The sequence below is a fragment of the Notothenia rossii genome, assembly GCF_949606895.1.
Source record: "Notothenia rossii genome assembly, chromosome: 11".
NCBI lineage: Eukaryota > Metazoa > Chordata > Actinopteri > Perciformes > Nototheniidae > Notothenia > Notothenia rossii.
This window is the reverse complement of record NC_136910.1, coordinates 42,400,707-42,418,520: the sequence shown is the minus strand read 5'-3', so window position 1 is coordinate 42,418,520 and position 17,814 is coordinate 42,400,707. Positions and strand designations below refer to the sequence as shown.

At 41.5% G+C, this 17,814-nt stretch overlaps 1 protein-coding gene across 1 annotated transcript in view; it reads right to left on the bottom strand.

Moving 5' to 3' along the window:
* wdr70 (WD repeat domain 70) overlaps positions 1-17,814 on the bottom strand; it is a 42,245-nt gene that overhangs the window by 23,422 nt on the left and 1,009 nt on the right. The window contains exons 3-10 of the mRNA XM_079660478.1: positions 17,730-17,813; positions 17,536-17,641; positions 17,213-17,420; positions 16,471-16,530; positions 15,795-15,928; positions 14,442-14,595; positions 10,815-10,891; positions 4,160-4,334 (exon numbers count right to left, since the gene is read on the bottom strand). Of these exons, the coding sequence (XP_079516604.1) occupies positions 4,160-4,334; positions 10,815-10,891; positions 14,442-14,595; positions 15,795-15,928; positions 16,471-16,530; positions 17,213-17,420; positions 17,536-17,641; positions 17,730-17,813 (998 nt within the window). The remainder of the gene's footprint in view (positions 1-4,159; positions 4,335-10,814; positions 10,892-14,441; positions 14,596-15,794; positions 15,929-16,470; positions 16,531-17,212; positions 17,421-17,535; positions 17,642-17,729; position 17,814) is intronic.

The following is a 17,814-nucleotide window of genomic DNA, read 5'->3' as shown; positions in this document are numbered from 1 at the left end:
AAACCCGCAAAATAAAGCAAAAGTCGAGACAACTTGAAAGGATATGGCGTTCCACTAAACTTGAAGAATCTCGTTTAATTTGGCATATTACTCTCAATGAATATAAGAAAGCACTGCGTAAAGCGAGAGCAGCATACTACTCTTCATTAATAGATGAGAATAAGAATAATGCAAGATTTCTTTTCAGCACTGTAGCCAGGCTGACAGAGAGCCACAGCTCGACTGAGCCTTCTATTCCCATAGCACTCAGTAGTAATGATTTTATGTGCTTTTTTAACGATAAAATTGTTACTCTTAGAAACAAAATCAATGACCTCTTGCCTTTGACCAGTATAGTGTTATCAACAGCTCCCGGAAACGTAAGTTCTAATAATATTACACTAGATAGTAAACTAGAATGCTTTTCAGCCATAAACCTTGAACAATTAAATTCAATGATTCTCTCTTCTAAACCATCAACGTGTATCTTAGACCCGATTCCAACTAAGCTGTTAAAAGAAGTTTTTCCATTAATTAGCACTTCTTTATTAAATATTATGAATATGTCTTTATTATCAGGCTATGTTCCACAATAATTCAAAGTAGCAGTGATAAAACCGCTTCTTAAAAAGCACAACCTCGATCCAGAGGTTTTAGCCAACTATAGACCTATTTCTAATCTTCCGTTCCTCTCAAAAATTCTTGAGAAAGCAGTCGCAAAACAGCTGTGTGATTACTTAAAAAACTATGATTTATTTGAAGATTTTCAGTCTGGCTTTAGAACACAACATAGCACAGAGACAGCTCTGGTTAAAGTCACAAATGACATTCTAATAGCCTCTGACAAGGGACTTGTCTCTATTCTTGTCTTGCTCGATCTTAGTGCTGCATTTGATACTATCGACCATGATATCCTATTGCAAAGACTAGAGCACTTAGTTGGCATACAGGGAACTGCTTTAGGCTGGTTTAGGTCTTATCTATCTGAACGCTCTCAGTTTGTACGTGTCAACGATGAATCTTCCATGCAAACCAAAGTTAGCCATGGAGTGCCACAGGGCTCAGTGCTTGGACCTATTTTGTTCACCCTATATATGCTTCCGTTAGGCAATATTATAAGGAATCATTCTGTAAACTTTCATTGTTATGCGGATGATACTCAACTATATTTATCAATCAAGCCTGATGAAATTAATCATCTAAATAAAATTCAAGACTGCCTCAAGGACTTAAAAACGTGGATGACCTTAAATTTTTTGATGTTAAACACGACCAAAACTGAAGTTATTGTACTTGGCCCGAAGAATCTACGAAACAAATTATCTAAAGATATATTAACTATGGATGGCATTAATTTGGCCTCCAGTGAGACTGTAAGGAATCTTGGTGTTATATTTGATCAGGATTTATCCTTTAACACCCACATAAAATCCATTTCAAGGACCGCCTACTTCCATCTACGTAACATTGCAAAAATCAGGCATATCTTGCCTCAAAACGATGCAGAGAAACTAGTCCATGCATTTGTTACTTCAAGGCTGGATTATTGTAACTCCTTATTATCAGGGTGTACCAAGAAGTCAGTCAAGTCGCTTCAGCTGATTCAAAATGCTGCAGCTCGTGTACTAACCAGAGTTAGGAAAAGGGACCACATTACTCCTGTTCTGGCTGCCTTACACTGGCTCCCTATAGAACACAGGATAGAATTTAAAATTCTTCTTCTCGCCTACAAAGCCCTTAATGGGCAGGCGCCATCTTACCTTAAAGAACTCATTATACCCTATTGTCCTACTAGGGCATTGCGTTCCAAGAATGCAGGGTTGTTGGTTGTTCCTAGAGTCTCTAAAAGTACAATGGCAGCCAGAGCCTTTTCTTATCAAGCTCCACTTTTGTGGAATCAGCTTCCAGTTTGTGTTCGGACGGCAGACACCCTATCCGTTTTTAAGAGTGCGCTTAAGACCTTCCTTTTTGATAAAGCTTATAGTTAGGGCTGATTAGATTCAGCCCCTAGTTTTGCTGATATAGGCTTAGTTTGTCGGGGGACATCTTACTTCTTCCTTCTCTCTGTCTATACCTGTGTACTCTCATGTTCCGATTAACCCAGCTTCTCCAAATTTCTTTCTTTTTGGTGTCTATATACGCCGGGATCCGGAGTCATGGATGATCCTGCGGTCCTGTGTCATGGATTGCGAGTCCTGGATCTTGAGTCGTGGCTGCGGTCCTGGATCATAAGTCCTGGATGGATATCCTCGTGGATTCATCTTCTTATTATACACACATGCATTTCAAAACATTTGGACTACCTATGTTGCAAATGTATTATCTTTTCAATTTACACACGGCATCTATTGCACGTCTGTCCGTCCTGGGAGAGGGATCCCTCCTCTGTTGCTCTCCCTGAGGTTTCTCCCATTTTTCCCTTTAAACTGTGGGGTTTTCTCTGGAAGTTTTTCCTTGTACGATGTGAGGGTCTAAGGACAGAGGGTGTCGTATTGTCATACTGATATTCTGTACAAACTGTGAAGTCCACTGAGACAAATGTAACATTTGTGATATTGGGCTATATAAATAAACATTGATTGATTGATGTGGATATTATCCGACTGAACAAAACGTGATCCGTTTCTTAAATGTGTTTCAACCACAGACCTTATTTCCAGCTATTTTCCAAAATCCTATGGAGAAATTGCATTGCTTTTTTGTCGAAGGAACAGGAAGGAGTTTACTTCCGGTGTTTAGGACGCGCCACTGTGGCACTCTATTGTTCCAAATGTTTTTTGACCTGATACTGGCTGTTTTAGAAAGTACTAAAAAAAGATTTCCAGGCAGTCCTCGATCAATTTTTATTTTTGTTTTTTTAAGGCTCCCAGCTGAGAATCTACTAAGGATTTCTCACATCGTATTTAATCTTGTGAAACTATTTTGCAAAAAAGTTAGAAATAATACGAGACATTACCTAACTGGAATGACGCCTGCAATATGTCATCTTTAAAAATAATGAATTATGACTACTTCATATCCCCAATGTAAAGCCCCCTCTTCAACAGGAAGCACCTTTCACAATTCTTCACATCTGTCTAGTGGGGATGAATTTTGCGAGTGAGCTGTAAGCTGCGAAACATGTTCCTTTAATGCCCGTACACTAACCAGAGATGTGTCACTGTGACAGGCATCAAGAGGAGAGGCTCATGGGTAATAAGCAGAAATGAGTTAAGGTGAAACAACAAAGGAGAGAGCCGGAATCTCTCCTCGATGAAAGATGGAGGACATGCATTCTGCAGCCCAAAATGGAAGTCCTTTTAATCCACTGATTCGTCAAATAAGTGAAAACAACCAAGTAAAAGAAAGCAATGCTTCTTGGGAGCCAATATCAACTATTACCTCAACATTGTGAATGCTGGAAACAGTAATGAACATTTAATTAGTCTAATTTACTAAGGAGGAAAACATGCAGAGGGAAATTGTGTTTGGCCCGCCCAGTAACTTTCCTCGACTCAACCATCATACGTCAGTTACATAATCAGCTATTCTGAGCCCCGCTGGGGGTATGACTCTAGGGAAAACAATGGCAGGCTGATGGTCAGTCCTAGTGCAGTCAAATTAAACAAACAACTTCTAGATCACTATGATTATCCCTGGAGTTTTATCATCAGATCCAAAGTCTTAATCAAATTCTCCCAATACTTTGGTTTATGGCCAAATAGCTGCACAACTCTCTTCAGCCTGAGCTTTACTTGTGCTTATTAGCGAATGTTGGCATGCTAACACACACAAGTAATGTTTTAAAATGGATCAATATCACAGCTGCTCAACATCATGCTAGTATTGTAGATGCTAGCATGATTTAGCTCCGCTGTAACTAAGTACAGCCTCACAGAGTTTCTAACATGGCTGTAGGCTGTTTCTCCAGAGTTTAGATGGAATAAGAGCAACCTGTGATAATGGGGTCAAAACAGGACAGACAGGCTATTTAATAATGTTCTCAACTACTCCCGATTTGGACAAAATGCATTTTAAAGTCAGGCATTTTCAATTCTGGTCAGTGTTCCTGACTTGTTGAACTCTGACCCCTCTGTGGCCTGTGACCGGCTGACCCATGTCTCATGACTCTGTACCCGAGGCCATAACAAATCAGACATCCTATGTTTACAACCAACATTGTTTGTGTTTGAAGACTCACGCTGAGGTTTCTGTCCCAGATCTGGATGGTGCCATCCTGGCAGCCGGCTGCGATGAGCTTCCCGTCGCGGCTGTAGGTGCAGCTCGTCGGGATGACCTTCTTCCCCTGGAAGGTTCGCGGCTTGAACACGGACTTGTGCTTCTTCTCCGAGCTCACGTCCCATGTGCGCACAGTGCTGCGGACAGACAGGGAGTTTAATTTATACTCATCAAACTCAATCCCTCATAAAATATCTATCCATCAAAACATATTATGTGATCAACACCATTCACCGCTGCAATAGATCTTGATCATATCAACATTACAGTCATTCTCATGAACATAAGGTTAGGCAGCTCAGTGTTTCAGAGTGAGGCAAGAGTGAACAGAAGACCTGTAGATCAGCCTAACAGGCATGTCTGAAGCTTTCAGGAAATATTTAAACACATTACACAACTCACACCATTAAAAAGGATGAATTAAATGCAAAATGTTTAGAATGTACATTTTGTTTTAAAAAAACAAATAACTGTCATAAAAGCATATGTGATTTATCCATTAAACCACCAAATAATTTACCTGTAAAAAAAAAAAAAAAAAAACACAATGCTAAATTAAGATATATAAATCACTGTGAAATGATAGCCTAAAACGCCCGCACAAATTTTTCATTTTTTATTTTTGCCTTTTCCATTCCCTATAATGTAAAAAAAGAGTCATGTATTTCGGCATTCTTTGTATTTTAAAGAAGAGTGGACGATGATCGGACAAAACCAAATTGTTTATATTAAAACAAGGTGGAACGTTTCACCTTTGACCCTGTTGGCATTGCAAGGACGGCTGCTCACAACTTCCCTTCACATAATCTCAAATGTAACAATATACTAGCTTTATTTATTTCCAGGGCTTTGTGAAAGGTTTATTAGGGATGCTGAGTAATACAAAAAAAAGACTATGAAAAGAAGAGAGATAAATAAACTGTTAAATAAGAAGAGGACAAACTCAAGTACCGAGCTACGTGACTTCAAGAGCCTGAAACCTCCTCATGTATTTATTGAACTACCTGACTACACACAAACATGTTTAGCCAACCTCTCTCACACACACACACACACACACACACCAGACAGAGCGTGTCCAAATGTGTCTGTGAACCTCTGCTTGCTTTAGTGAGCATCCTGACCTCTGGGTCACGGGGTCAGCAGAGGAGTATAAACACACAGGCAGGGCTGCTGCTCACAGCCAGGCAGAGATTCCTCCATGACCGGCTACAAACTCACAGACACACACACTCAACTGTGTTTGGATAAGTCTAACAATGTGATACAAATGCAAGCCAAAGACATATGGTTTGAGTGAGAACTGGCAAGGGTCAAATAAAACTCTGTTTGATGCATAGTTGTGTTTAAATCCACATAAACCAAAGCTGTTTAAAAAAAAATTACTTGCTGGAAAAAATGCAAAAGCCACGTATATGAGAAGTGTGAAGGCTGCTGCCATTTACAGTACGTTTTCAAATGTGTGTGTGTTGAGAGTGATTGAGAAAGAGTGATAGCCATGGACTGGATGACAGATCGTTCCACCTGCTGCCTCACACAGACATCTCCATTTTGTTTACAGAGACTGTAGGCGTCTGTCAAGCCAATAAAGACAACATAACCTTTCGCGCAGCACACAAAACCTGGAATGCTATTTATCGTAAGGGCTTTTTCCAAAACACGGCACTGCTGGCAGTCGGAGAGAAGAAGAGAGAAGCTGGAGCCCACCAGTGTTGAGCCAACCCCGAGCACAGGGTGAAGACTACACCCCCCCCCCCCCCCATAACCTGTCAGGGGCCAGATACAGAGCAGGGCAGGGAAACTGCTGCCGCTCATGTGGCACTCTAGAATTGTTCATTAAAGTGCATAAAAGTCCCACCCCCCTTTCAAAAAGTAAAAATTAACTGCAGCTTCAACTAATTGAAGTTGATTCAGTTCATTCCAGAGGGAAACATCTGGTGCAGACTCAAAGCATTTTTCTCTCAGAGGAGGTTGTTGTTTGGGGAAAGTAACGGCAATAAAAAAAAAGGAAATGTCAAAATATTCCCATGTAGCATGAGGACTCTGTTTTCTCTTCAATCAGCAGTCCCTTTTTCCGCACAAACGCTTCAGAGACAGAGGGGTGAATGTTATAAAATGAGAGCCATACATCCTCAGTCATGCATGTGCACTTTACGAGGCAGCACAGTCATTCACACATCAACTGAGGAGTGACAACTCCACAGACCCCAGATTTTATCTGTCCATCAGGTTATAGGGCTGCTGGGGGGAGACGGCTGCTGGGATGATCCCTTTCCTAGATGATTAGATAAGGAAGAGAGAGGGATAAGACAGGCGTGGGTCTTGTATAAGGTTGGTTATTGGTCAAACTCCGGTGTTGAGGATAGGCTGGGATGCCCAATGGTCGGTTGACTGACTAACTAGGGCTCTGTTATGAGAAATGCGGATTAGGAGGTAAGATCTTTGCATCACAGCTGAAGAAGATAACGTGGGCAAATAACAGAAGGATTTGGGAGGAGGAATACACATAGTGGTACTCAAGCAAGCACAAATAAGAATGGTCTAGGGACAGATGCTCTGTGGGTACAGTAAGATAAATAAAGTCACAATATGAAAAGAAATCTACCTGAAAAAGTCCTTAGCAGGGAGGGTGAGACCACACACTGCAGGAACACAATGCTTGACTCAAGCTTAAAGAAGTCAGTATGACAGCTCTTCAGATTTAATCAAGCAATCTGGTTGATAATGTCTCCCCCGCATATTCAATAAGAAAACAAACAAACACCCTGTTCACACACTAAAAGTTAGTGTCAGTGAAATATCCAGCCATGACTGTAAAATGAACCAGAAGTAGAAATGCACTCTTAAAAAAAGGTATGGTATGTGCGCTTATGGGCATGATATGGAACACTTGCAGTGTAAGGTGGGGAACAGTAGGAGATGAGCTGGACTGTGGATGAACCTGATGTGTTTAGCTGTGTGAATCGCCCCAACATGCTCATACACACACACACACACACACACACACACACACACACACACACACACACACACACACACACACACACACACACACACACACACACACACACACACACACACACACACACACACACACACACACACACACACACACACACACACACACACACACACACACACACACACACACACACACACACACACACACTAATGTCTGTCAGTGTCCTCACTTTCCATCCCTGTTCTGTCACGCAGATAACACTTAATAACCCCGCTGTAGAGCCCGTGCCCCTCAAAAAGAATTTGAAACTGAGGTATCACTAAGCATTTGGCTGAAAAAACTGGAACAAAGAGTACTTACTTACTGGACCAGTATGTTAGCAATAAACAGTAAGGGCGAACAGGAATAAAAAACATTGAGAGAAAGAAATGCTGACTTTAAAAATGTCTATTCTTGCATCATGGATTACCAGGAAATTCCAAGCAGTAGATCATGAATCTGGCTTGTTAAACTATATTTATGATCATTTCCTTAAGTGTCATATCATGATAAAGAAATATGTTGTGTGCCTCGGCAGTAGAAACATGTTTGCCATGGTGTCCTCTGTGCCTCCTTGCACACAGCTACACATCCAGCTGCAGCCCTGAGAGGCAGCCAGCAGGAAGGGAATCCCTGGCATTCAAACCCCCTGGAAACATTCCTCAAATTGTGTGTTTTTGTGCGTGCAAATGCGCATGTGAGCCTCAAAAACTCAACAGAACTAACATGTGGGCCCACTTAGAGAGTCGCCGCTTGTCCTATCCTCGTGTCCACCGTGGCTGAAATGTCAGTCGTTTAAAGAGCACAACATCAATTTTGTATTGTTTTCCCGGCTCACTGGAAAACCCAAGAAACAGCAGTGTCATGGCCAATAAGCCACAAAATCTAATCTTTCATTCGTTATAGCTTACTAACAAATCTACAGTTTGTTATCTTTGAGCATAACTTATTCAAGATGTTTTCAAGGCACTACTGTTTTAAAAAAAAAAGCTGCAGCTCTCAAAAACATGACTGACGCAAAAGTCCAAGCCACATTTCCAGTTGAATTGAAGTTCAGTCCTGCCAAAGAAACACTTCCACCAGGAGTCGACCCAGCGCATATAGCCTTCTCTTTCTGAGGAATAAATGTGCGGTTTTCAAACAGGTGTTCAGGCTTTCAGCAAAGACTTAGTTAAAGTGGCTCGATGCTTAATACACATTTTCCCTCTTGGATGAAATGTCGGAAAACATTTTGGCGTTTAACAAATCACACATCTTTCAAACAGAATGATGAAGAATGTGAAATGCTGACAACCTCACACCAGTCCAAGGACTAATCTTCCACTGACAGACTTGACACGGTCCTGCTGAAGCCCCCATTCAACCCTCGGTGTGAAAGGACAATCACTGCCGCCCTGCTGCTGCTGCATTATGCTTCATCAGTACTTCCCTCTCATCCACTTCCTCTGGGGGGAAAAAGAGTTTCTGTTCATGAAATCATTCAAAAAGAGCTGGGCGGCAGTTCTTATGAATGAGATTCCATACAACGAGAGGTACCTTTAATCAAGGAGCTAGGCGGTCCACTGATCAGGCTTAATAAGCTATTCAGATGGACACAACAAAGACTCTCTAACTAGGCTGACACGGGAAGAAAGACAGAAAACGTAGGTGTGGGTCTGATGTTCAAACAGAAACAGTGAGCAGCAGACACCCACTGCTACTATTGGCCCACTGCCTCTCTCAGGAGGGCCCCTGACCACAGAATGGCCTCTGCAGACTGCATGGTTCTTCAGGGGGGCCTGATGGAGCTACAGAAGGATGAGCAAGAGGCCACAACTGCCAGTGATAAGCGGACACTCCTGTCAATCAAGCTAACACACTTTGAAACATAATAGTTAGAAGCAATTAGTCAAACGTATCTATTACCAGATCGACAGAAAACACATTGTTTTTTTGCAGCCTCTCAAGACGACGACTGTTCTGCTTTTCTCTGATCAATAGCATGTCAAACTAAATATCATAGGGATTTGGTCTGGCTAAACAAAACATTTAAAGATATCAAATTGGAAAGAATATGTGTTACCATTTTCCGAACTTTGAGTAGATAAATCAATTAATGCAGCTAAATAGTCTATTTATCAGAAAGTAAAATAGCCATTTGTTGCAGCACTAAAACATAAAATCATTATTTCAAAATTTCAACCAATTTAATTAGGAAAAAACAATAGACTGTGACTCTAAGCCTTCAGTAGCAGTCTTCATGAATCCAGTCCTGAGGCAGGCTCCAAGAAGCATTAGATATGTGCCGAGTCAAATCCAGAACCACATCAGCAAATGCCTGGCGGCCTTTTGTCTAGCTTACTGGAGCTTCATGTGCAGCCACATGAACTCTGCTCTGAAGCTTTGCAAAGATGCACCAACGCAAACAAACAAACATGCTTTTAAAGTCTCAAACGCTGAACTCAGAAAAAGAGGAAAACAGAACAACAGACTGATGTAATGTGATCAGTGTGTTTGGCACCTGTTTAAACCCTGGCGCCTACATGCTGTTTGCACTGGAGGAATGAGAGGGACTTTTGATTGAAGAAGTGTGAAGTTTTAGGGGTAATGGTTCAAGAGCACTTCATCATCATCAAGAAGCCTCTGTTTTTCACTGCACACATTACTGAAGTGATGATAAGTAACAGGGCAAAATGAGAGGTTTGCCATAGGGCTATAAGGACACCTTTTACCTGTAAATCACTTCAGGCAGTCACTACCTCTTTCCATCTCTGCGACACAGACAGGTTGTTGCTGTGAATGCCGCTCTCGTGCAGCTGTTCTGCCTGTGAATGGTTCCCTGTGCGCTGCTCTCCGCTGTTCTCCTGTGAGCTGGCCAGGGGCAACACCCAGTGCTAACGTGCCAGGGGAGGATTTCCAGAGCCTCAACAAGAGCTAAATAAACCAGCCTCCACATCTGGGAGAGCAGCAACACTGGTAAACACCGGTCTGTACACAAAGCCAGGCCCTTGTTTCCCCTTAATGACGAGGGCAATGGTTTCTGCACTGCTGCCTGTCACACTCACTTAGACTCATCACTGTGCAAGTCACACGTATTCAGAAATATTAACTTGCACCTGTACACATGGAAAAGGGTTAATGCGTCTGTATTCATTCAGGACTAGTGCTGATTTAAAGTAAGACTAATAAAAACGTTTTCTGAAGCAAAACGATTGAAAATATGTGTGTGAGGCGTCTGCTATCGTCTTAATCACTACTTATGAAAAAAAGGCTGATTTTGGACCATATACGGTATAAAATGTGTCAATGCACAGATGTGAGGCCAAGCGAGTCTCTCCATTGGCATAACCTGGACTAGAGGACTCCCTGCTGGTGGAGGAGGAGGAGAGCAAACACTAGTGTATTGTAAGTGTATTGGGTATACACAAGTTAGTATATTATAAATAATTGTTACTGTACAGTAGACCATTTGAAAATCTTCTGGACAGTCATTTAGATCAATGAGAAACAGCAAACAGGATAGACAGGGTTTAGTATTCAATATAATTACTTTTAAGCACAGCATATGTCTCGTACCATCCAAAATATTAGAATCTGCATTACAACGCAAAGCTCAAAGCACTTGTATAAAACTCACCCATCATTGGAGCAGGTCATGAACTCTTCTTTAATCTTTGGATGCCAACAGCCACTATTCAGCATAGCTGTGTGGCCCTGGAAAAGGAAGAAAGTGAAATTCAACACATTACAAAGTAGAAGCCGATAAAGAGCCGGTGGAAACACAATAGGTGAAATGTCGCCAGGAGGAACCACTTTAGACAACGTGTTATGCAACCTTACAGCTCACACATTATGTGCAGTGACAGCTGTTGGTCTTCATTTATTAAATCTCCAGCCAACATTACTTAGAAAGGGCACCGGTTAAATATTTCTGGGGTGCTTTTCTTTTTTGTGACAATGGATGTTCAGGGTTTCTAGTGGAATCTGTGCAAAGCCACTTAAAGGTCAAAAACTACGCAAAGAGAAGTTCCTGGGGAGGAACCAATGATGTTGCCTGAGCTGAAAACACCTTAAATACCTCATTCACACCAACGCAAATCTGGTTCAAGCTCCGTGCTAGAGCTTTTCAGGTTCAGAACCGGTTCTTTGGTTTAGCTCCAGCTCTTTTCACACTGCCCAGAGTCCGACTGGTGCTGCGTCATTGCGTCATTGCGTCATCGTTTGCGTCATGACGTAACCGTTTGCGTGCCTGCTTCATAAAGCCAAAGCGCGCGGATAAAATCAGTTGCATTCATTTCTTATGGCTCTATCTGCAGCTTTTCCGGAGTCATTTCTGTGGTTTAGACTATATCTTATAAAAAAAGTCTACTCGTGTCAATAAAGGTTTTTTTTAAAACACAACTGCTTCCGAGGTCGGTCTTATTTCTAAAGGTGGACTGAAACATGAGTGTGGAGTAACGTTGTATCTTTCATTTAAATGAACTGTAACCTTCACCCAGGTAACAGCTGTTTTCAAATGAACAGGTGAAGTAAAGTTTAATATTTATAGTTTTATAGATTTATAATGAGTTATAATGAGAGGTGACCAACGTGAATGCTCAGGTTCCACCTTAACACGCAGACACGTTGCTTCACCATGAGCAGAAACCTTTATATATACAGTCTATGCTCTTGTTACGTTTCTCCATAGTTGTGTACAAACTGGATAAAACGCGGGCTTTTTGTTGTTGTTCAGGAGTTGATCCCGCCCCTGCCCCCGCCTCGACGTAAGCGTGACGTATGCGGTGTTTTTGCTCTGGCCGGACAATTTTTTGGTACTTGAAAGGAACCGGATTCCGGAGCTAAGAGGCTGCTCCGCTGCAGTGTGAACACGAAAACCCGGTGCTTTTCAAGCTCCAGCTCCGAACCGGCCGTTGGTGTGAATGAGGTAAAAGAGGCTCTCCCTTGAGGAAGTCTTTTTGGACCTTTAATTTGATCGTATTGTAACCTTGACTTTGAGCATGTGAACTCTGAGGCAGAGCAGCACGCAGTGTCACAGCTTCAAACAGCTAGATCCTTCAAGAGTAACCTTTTAGACATGTCCTCTGCTGGAGTAGTCCTGTGGAGAATTACTCATAACAAATTACTTCAAAGCGGGATAACCCAGAGACAGGCCTGCCAGGTCAGAGAGGAGCACTTCAGACATGACGTACCGCTTTCTGACAGGATGCTCAAGAAAGCAGAGCCTTGCAAGAGCAGGATCTGACTGAATAACATCGGTATGTCTGCATCAGAAAGAGGCCCGTCTATTCACCTTCAAAAAACACCACTTTAATAATGGATTAAAGGGGAACTGCTGTTTAATTGTTGAAAAGGTTTAATAACAGATTGCTTTTCAAAGACGTTGAAGCTCAAATGGGATGTGAATTACTGCTTCCCTGCTGTGTGCACTAACCTCAAGACAAACAGACAAGCTTTACTATTGGCTCATTGTTAGGGAAAAGGAGCCGCTACCTCCCTGAACACATTTGATCCTCTTCCTTTAACAGATTAGGACAACAAATTGCCAAGACTAAAGAGAAGCAGACTGATGTTCGTACTAACAGTGAACTCAAATAGAGCAGGTTGATGACAAACAGCACTAAGAGTGGAAACCTTTGTGATAACAAGAAGCGACTAACTGGGGACAACAGGAGCATGTTCAGCTTGCTTTCATTACAGAAGCATTTAGCATGGGTTACTGCATTAAGTGCATTTCTAAGGTTTAAGCGAAGGTCATTTGTTGACAGACTCAAAATTGGAAACATCATAATTAATAAATCTATCAAGCAGGTGATGGCAAATTAAACGTGTTCATCTGGATGATATTTATAACAATTCTCCATCTTTTATGAAGCAAAAAGGCCAATGATTTTTCTGGCTTCAGATTTTCTGATGACGATTTTGCTCTTTTTCCCTTCCCTGAAGAGTTAGCAATTATTGGATCAAAACAACCAATTTCAAGACATTGGGATCTAGGAAACCGTGTTGCAAATTTAGCACAAATTATTATTCAAAACAAAAACATATCATGCTATTCCATTGCATGTGCACAAAGGTGTCTGTTTGACAAATCCCTCGGCACACAGCGGGATGAGGTAGAAGGCAAGTAAGTGCCTGCCAACAGAGGCAGAGACTTCATTATCACATGAGACACGTCTAATCGACTGGGACACTGTCCGCGGGCCAACAAGCATTCTCATTGAAGCAAACTCTCCCATCAGATCCAGATGGGACTGAGCAGGACAAGAATGTAGGACAACCAGGAAAACACTATTTGCAATCAATGGGCCTTCACTTGCTCAAGTAGTTCATATGGCTGGTATAAACTCTGGCTAAATGCACTGCAGATGGCGCAGATGGTTAGTGACCATCAATACAGCTTTCTGAATCACAGTAAAACCCAAACATGGGCAATACATTAGGATCCTCCTTTTTAGAAAGAGGGTACAAGCATAGACCACAAGAGTCCTGAACGCATGTGGTGGTCCTCTCCCCCTGATACTGCCTCTGGCTGGTGAATACAATACAGAAACAGAGCAGTACATGGAGCACCTTGCTAACATTATGCGCTGGCAGGATCCCTCAGAACATGAGCAGCTAGCCTGTGTTTAGAACAAGCAGTCACTCTTGGGCTGCTTGTTCACTGTTGCTATAGAATGGAAAGCCCAAATGTCTGTAACACAAGATATCTTCAATAATTGTTCATAATAATTGTAATAATAATAATTGTTCTTTTCACTATATCTGTAAAGCCTCTTTGAGCACCTGTAAAAGCGCTAACAAAATAAATCTATTATTATTTATTATAATAATCCATGAAATGACACTGAAAACAATAAATTACCAGAGCTCAGCAATTGCAGAGTGAGTACAATGTTATCATTTGGTTCAATGGCTTTTTTCTGTTATGCACAATAGTTAGACTGTAACCATTTTCAATCCCAGGCTCCTCCAACAATGCAACATAAATATAAGTAAGACAAAAAACAACAACAATTGTGCAAGTGACTAATGTGCAAATAAATCCAGAAATTAGAAGACCGTATATATATATATATATGGAAAATAGAATAGGGTAAAAATAAAAACACAATGTAAAATAATTACTGAACAGTGAAATTAAATACTGCTTATTGTAATAGTAATAATAATAATAATAATAATAATAATAATAATAATAATAATAATAAGCAGAATTTTGTACTGTACACAGACGAATGCTTTATGTGAAACACAATGTTACCTTGGTTTTGGCCATGTCCACGATGTACTGGTCTCCCTTCACACACTCCATGACATTGAAGCCATCGCGGTCCAACACCTTGGCCTGTGCATTGCCAGAAACCACCAGGATGACATCACCAGTGTTGCTGTACTGCAGGGCCTTGATCTGATGGCTGAGGGGACACAACCACAGACACACACATTACACACATGAAGAGGACATCTGAGGGAAAGCTAGTTTTTGCATTTCCGTGGTGCTGATAGTTTCTGATAAGTGTCTTGTTTCCCGTTTGCAAGCCATCTGCGAGCTGCGATATTACAAGAGTACTGCACCAAAACATTTTTTATACAAGGAGTTCTTTAATCCTATAAAGGGTTCAGAAACCAAAACAAAGACAGATATGTGTAGCTATAGGAACAAACAACACAAAATCTGATGTACATGTGATGAAGGGTCTCTTTGATCCACAACACGCGACAGACAGTCACACACACAACAACTGAGCAGTGATGGAACATAAGGGCATTTTCAGCCAAGACATGGAAAGAAAAACTACTTGAAACCCATTACACACATATTGTGGTTCTTTTGTTTTTTACATTTTACAGAGAATAACTTAGAAATATGCATGTCCTTGTACAATGCACAGCAGTGCATACAACGGAGGACACACGCAACAATCTGGATACTTAACCAGAGTGGGAGCAATTGAGGTCAGTAGTAGTCAAATAGCATTAACACAGCAGGGGGCAGCTGGGGCGCCAATATTTACATACACTGAGCAAAACGCTCCATAGCTAAAATGAAACGGAGGGTAACACCAGTGCTGTTTTTAATTGGGGGGCTTTGGCATCTAGAAAAGCCTCTATACAGCACCAAATGCTAATTTTAATTTTAGTTTTAGTCTGACTAAGCTTCTAGGCTTTTAGGGTCAGAAACGAGGAACACTGGACCTCAGCAGCACAGCTTTCTATTCGAGACCAGCTTGTTAGTAAACCAAACAGACTACTCGATCACATTGTAATCAAATGAAATGTAGCGTAAACGTCTGTTAATAAGGGGAAACCTGCTCCAGCTCAGCCCACTGGTTCCCAAAAACCAAAAAAAGAATGTAATCTTTGATGATGGCTTCAGTGGAAGACAGAATAAACACACGCACACACACACATCTCCACCATCTGCTTCTGAAAGGCTCATTTTGAATGAAACGAGAGGATGTCACAACGCAAGGCTCGATGAAGCTTAACAAATGTGTGTGTTTGTGTATGTGCTTTGGCACAGGGAGTTTAATGGATGTTTGCGTGAAACTAATTAACCACATGTTAGGCAACTGTGTTGATGTTCCACGTTGTTCCCAGAAAATTGACTCACCACTCACAGGGCTGGAGGGATCTGAAGGCCTGCAGAGCCTGGTCCATCCCAGCAAAGTCCCAGAAGCGCACATCGTAGTCGTAACCACCGGTAACCAGACGGGCTCCAGAGGGGTCTAAGGCAAGGGCCGATACCTGAGGAGACAATATGCTTACATTTAAAAATGAAGAAATTATCTGTATGATTAAGAGGCCACCCGACCGTAGGAGGTCAAAATAATTGACAGTTTAGTCGTACTCCTCTGAAAAAGTCAGCAAAAATAAGCAGAAGCCAAATATTTAAAGTCTTGTGTCATATTCGAATTATTCAGATGTGAAATGTTTTAAAACTGCAATAGAGTTCAGGATCTGGATACCAGATTTGCTTTACACTGAAGACATGGAGAATTCAAAACTACATTTTTCCTCACTGCTACAAAATATCAAGGAAAACAGACGTGCTGCCAATGCTATTGCTGGAAATCAGGAAAAAGCGAAGGAACATTGGCTAAAAAAATCCCAATAACTGAAAACGATCTCCAGATGTTTTGGCGTGTGCATCATTTGAATAAATGTGGTGCTGATTACAAGCCACTTAGGATGAATATAGACCTTCTTATTCTTCTTTCTAACAGAGCGTCACTGAATCAATTTCCACACATAAGCAATAATCACTGAGTGCTGAAATAAGTCCTTACCGTCCTGGTGCCGTGCTGCAGAGTGATCTCGTGGGTGTCTGGAATCTTCTTCACTGGGTTCTAAGGCGGAAAGTTGAGATGAATCATAAGGAAACAGTACAAACACTGAAGAAGGCTCAATTAGGTGTGTAATTATAGTTGTTAGCATTTCATTCCAGGATTCAATTACACATGACATTTTAACTGGAATAGACTGTATGGCTAGACATTCTGGAATCACAGCAATCACCATCAAAGGACTCACTGGGAACAGTCAATCTGTTGAATTCAAAAGGTTAGGATCTGAGCTATTCACTCGTAACCTAAGACGATTACTTCCCATATCTTGAATTTAAGATGCTGATATGTTTCGAGTGGAACATACATTTTGAAACAAAGAAAACAGAGGGGAACCCCTAAGAGACAATGTTCAGTTACAAACAGTATGAAAGTAGGTGTCTCATGTTGTAGTGCAACACTGCCAAATGAATACATTTCCTGGTGCTGCCATCTAGCGGTGAAGCTTCAATATTACACTGTCTGGGTTTATTGGTATTTTGAATGACCTAAGCAACTGTTTATGATCTTAGTAGCACTTGTGCTTTTCCTACTATGAGAAGTAAAAATGTCTACAGAAAAAAAAGACCTGAGTAAAGCTGCAGGAAGAGAGATTGAATGTTTGAACAGGACAAATACAAACTAAAGGAAATAACAAGGAAATATTGAACACTGACTACTGTTAAGTGGGTTATTTCCAACCTACATCATCATCATCTTGTCCCTCGTCGTCGTCGTCATCATCGTCATCATCATCACTCTGAGCCGTGCTGCCTGATGGACCAGGAACTCGGGAACGTTCATCATCACCTTCCTCGGCTTTGTATTGGGGAGGCAGCGGAGGACCAATAAGCTCCGAGTCTGAGTCCGAGTCAGACCCACTGTCACTGCTGCTGTCACTCTCCTGTTTTCTCCTGAAGAAACATTATATTCTTTCATTTAAAAATGTCTAATATGCTTGACCTACAGACAGGTTAACTACATCTGATAGTTCTCAATAAGAACAATCAAACTAAAATCCCTGGTTACCTGAAAGCAGCCGCTGCAGGTTTGTCTCTCTGGGTGTGGACTGATGGCTTTACTGATTTGGAGCTTTCCCCTTTCTCCTCCATCTCTTCAACCTTCTGCCGCTCCTCTGAGGAAGCAAAAATGACCTGGTTGTAGCATAGGGTTATACGCACCTTCACGAAAGAGTGAACAGCTTGCAATGTTGGTGAACGTACCTAATACACGCTGAGTCCTCTCAATGGCTGTGCGACGTGTCGATTCAAAAATGGCATCAAGGTCAAATGTGCGGGCCTTCTTACC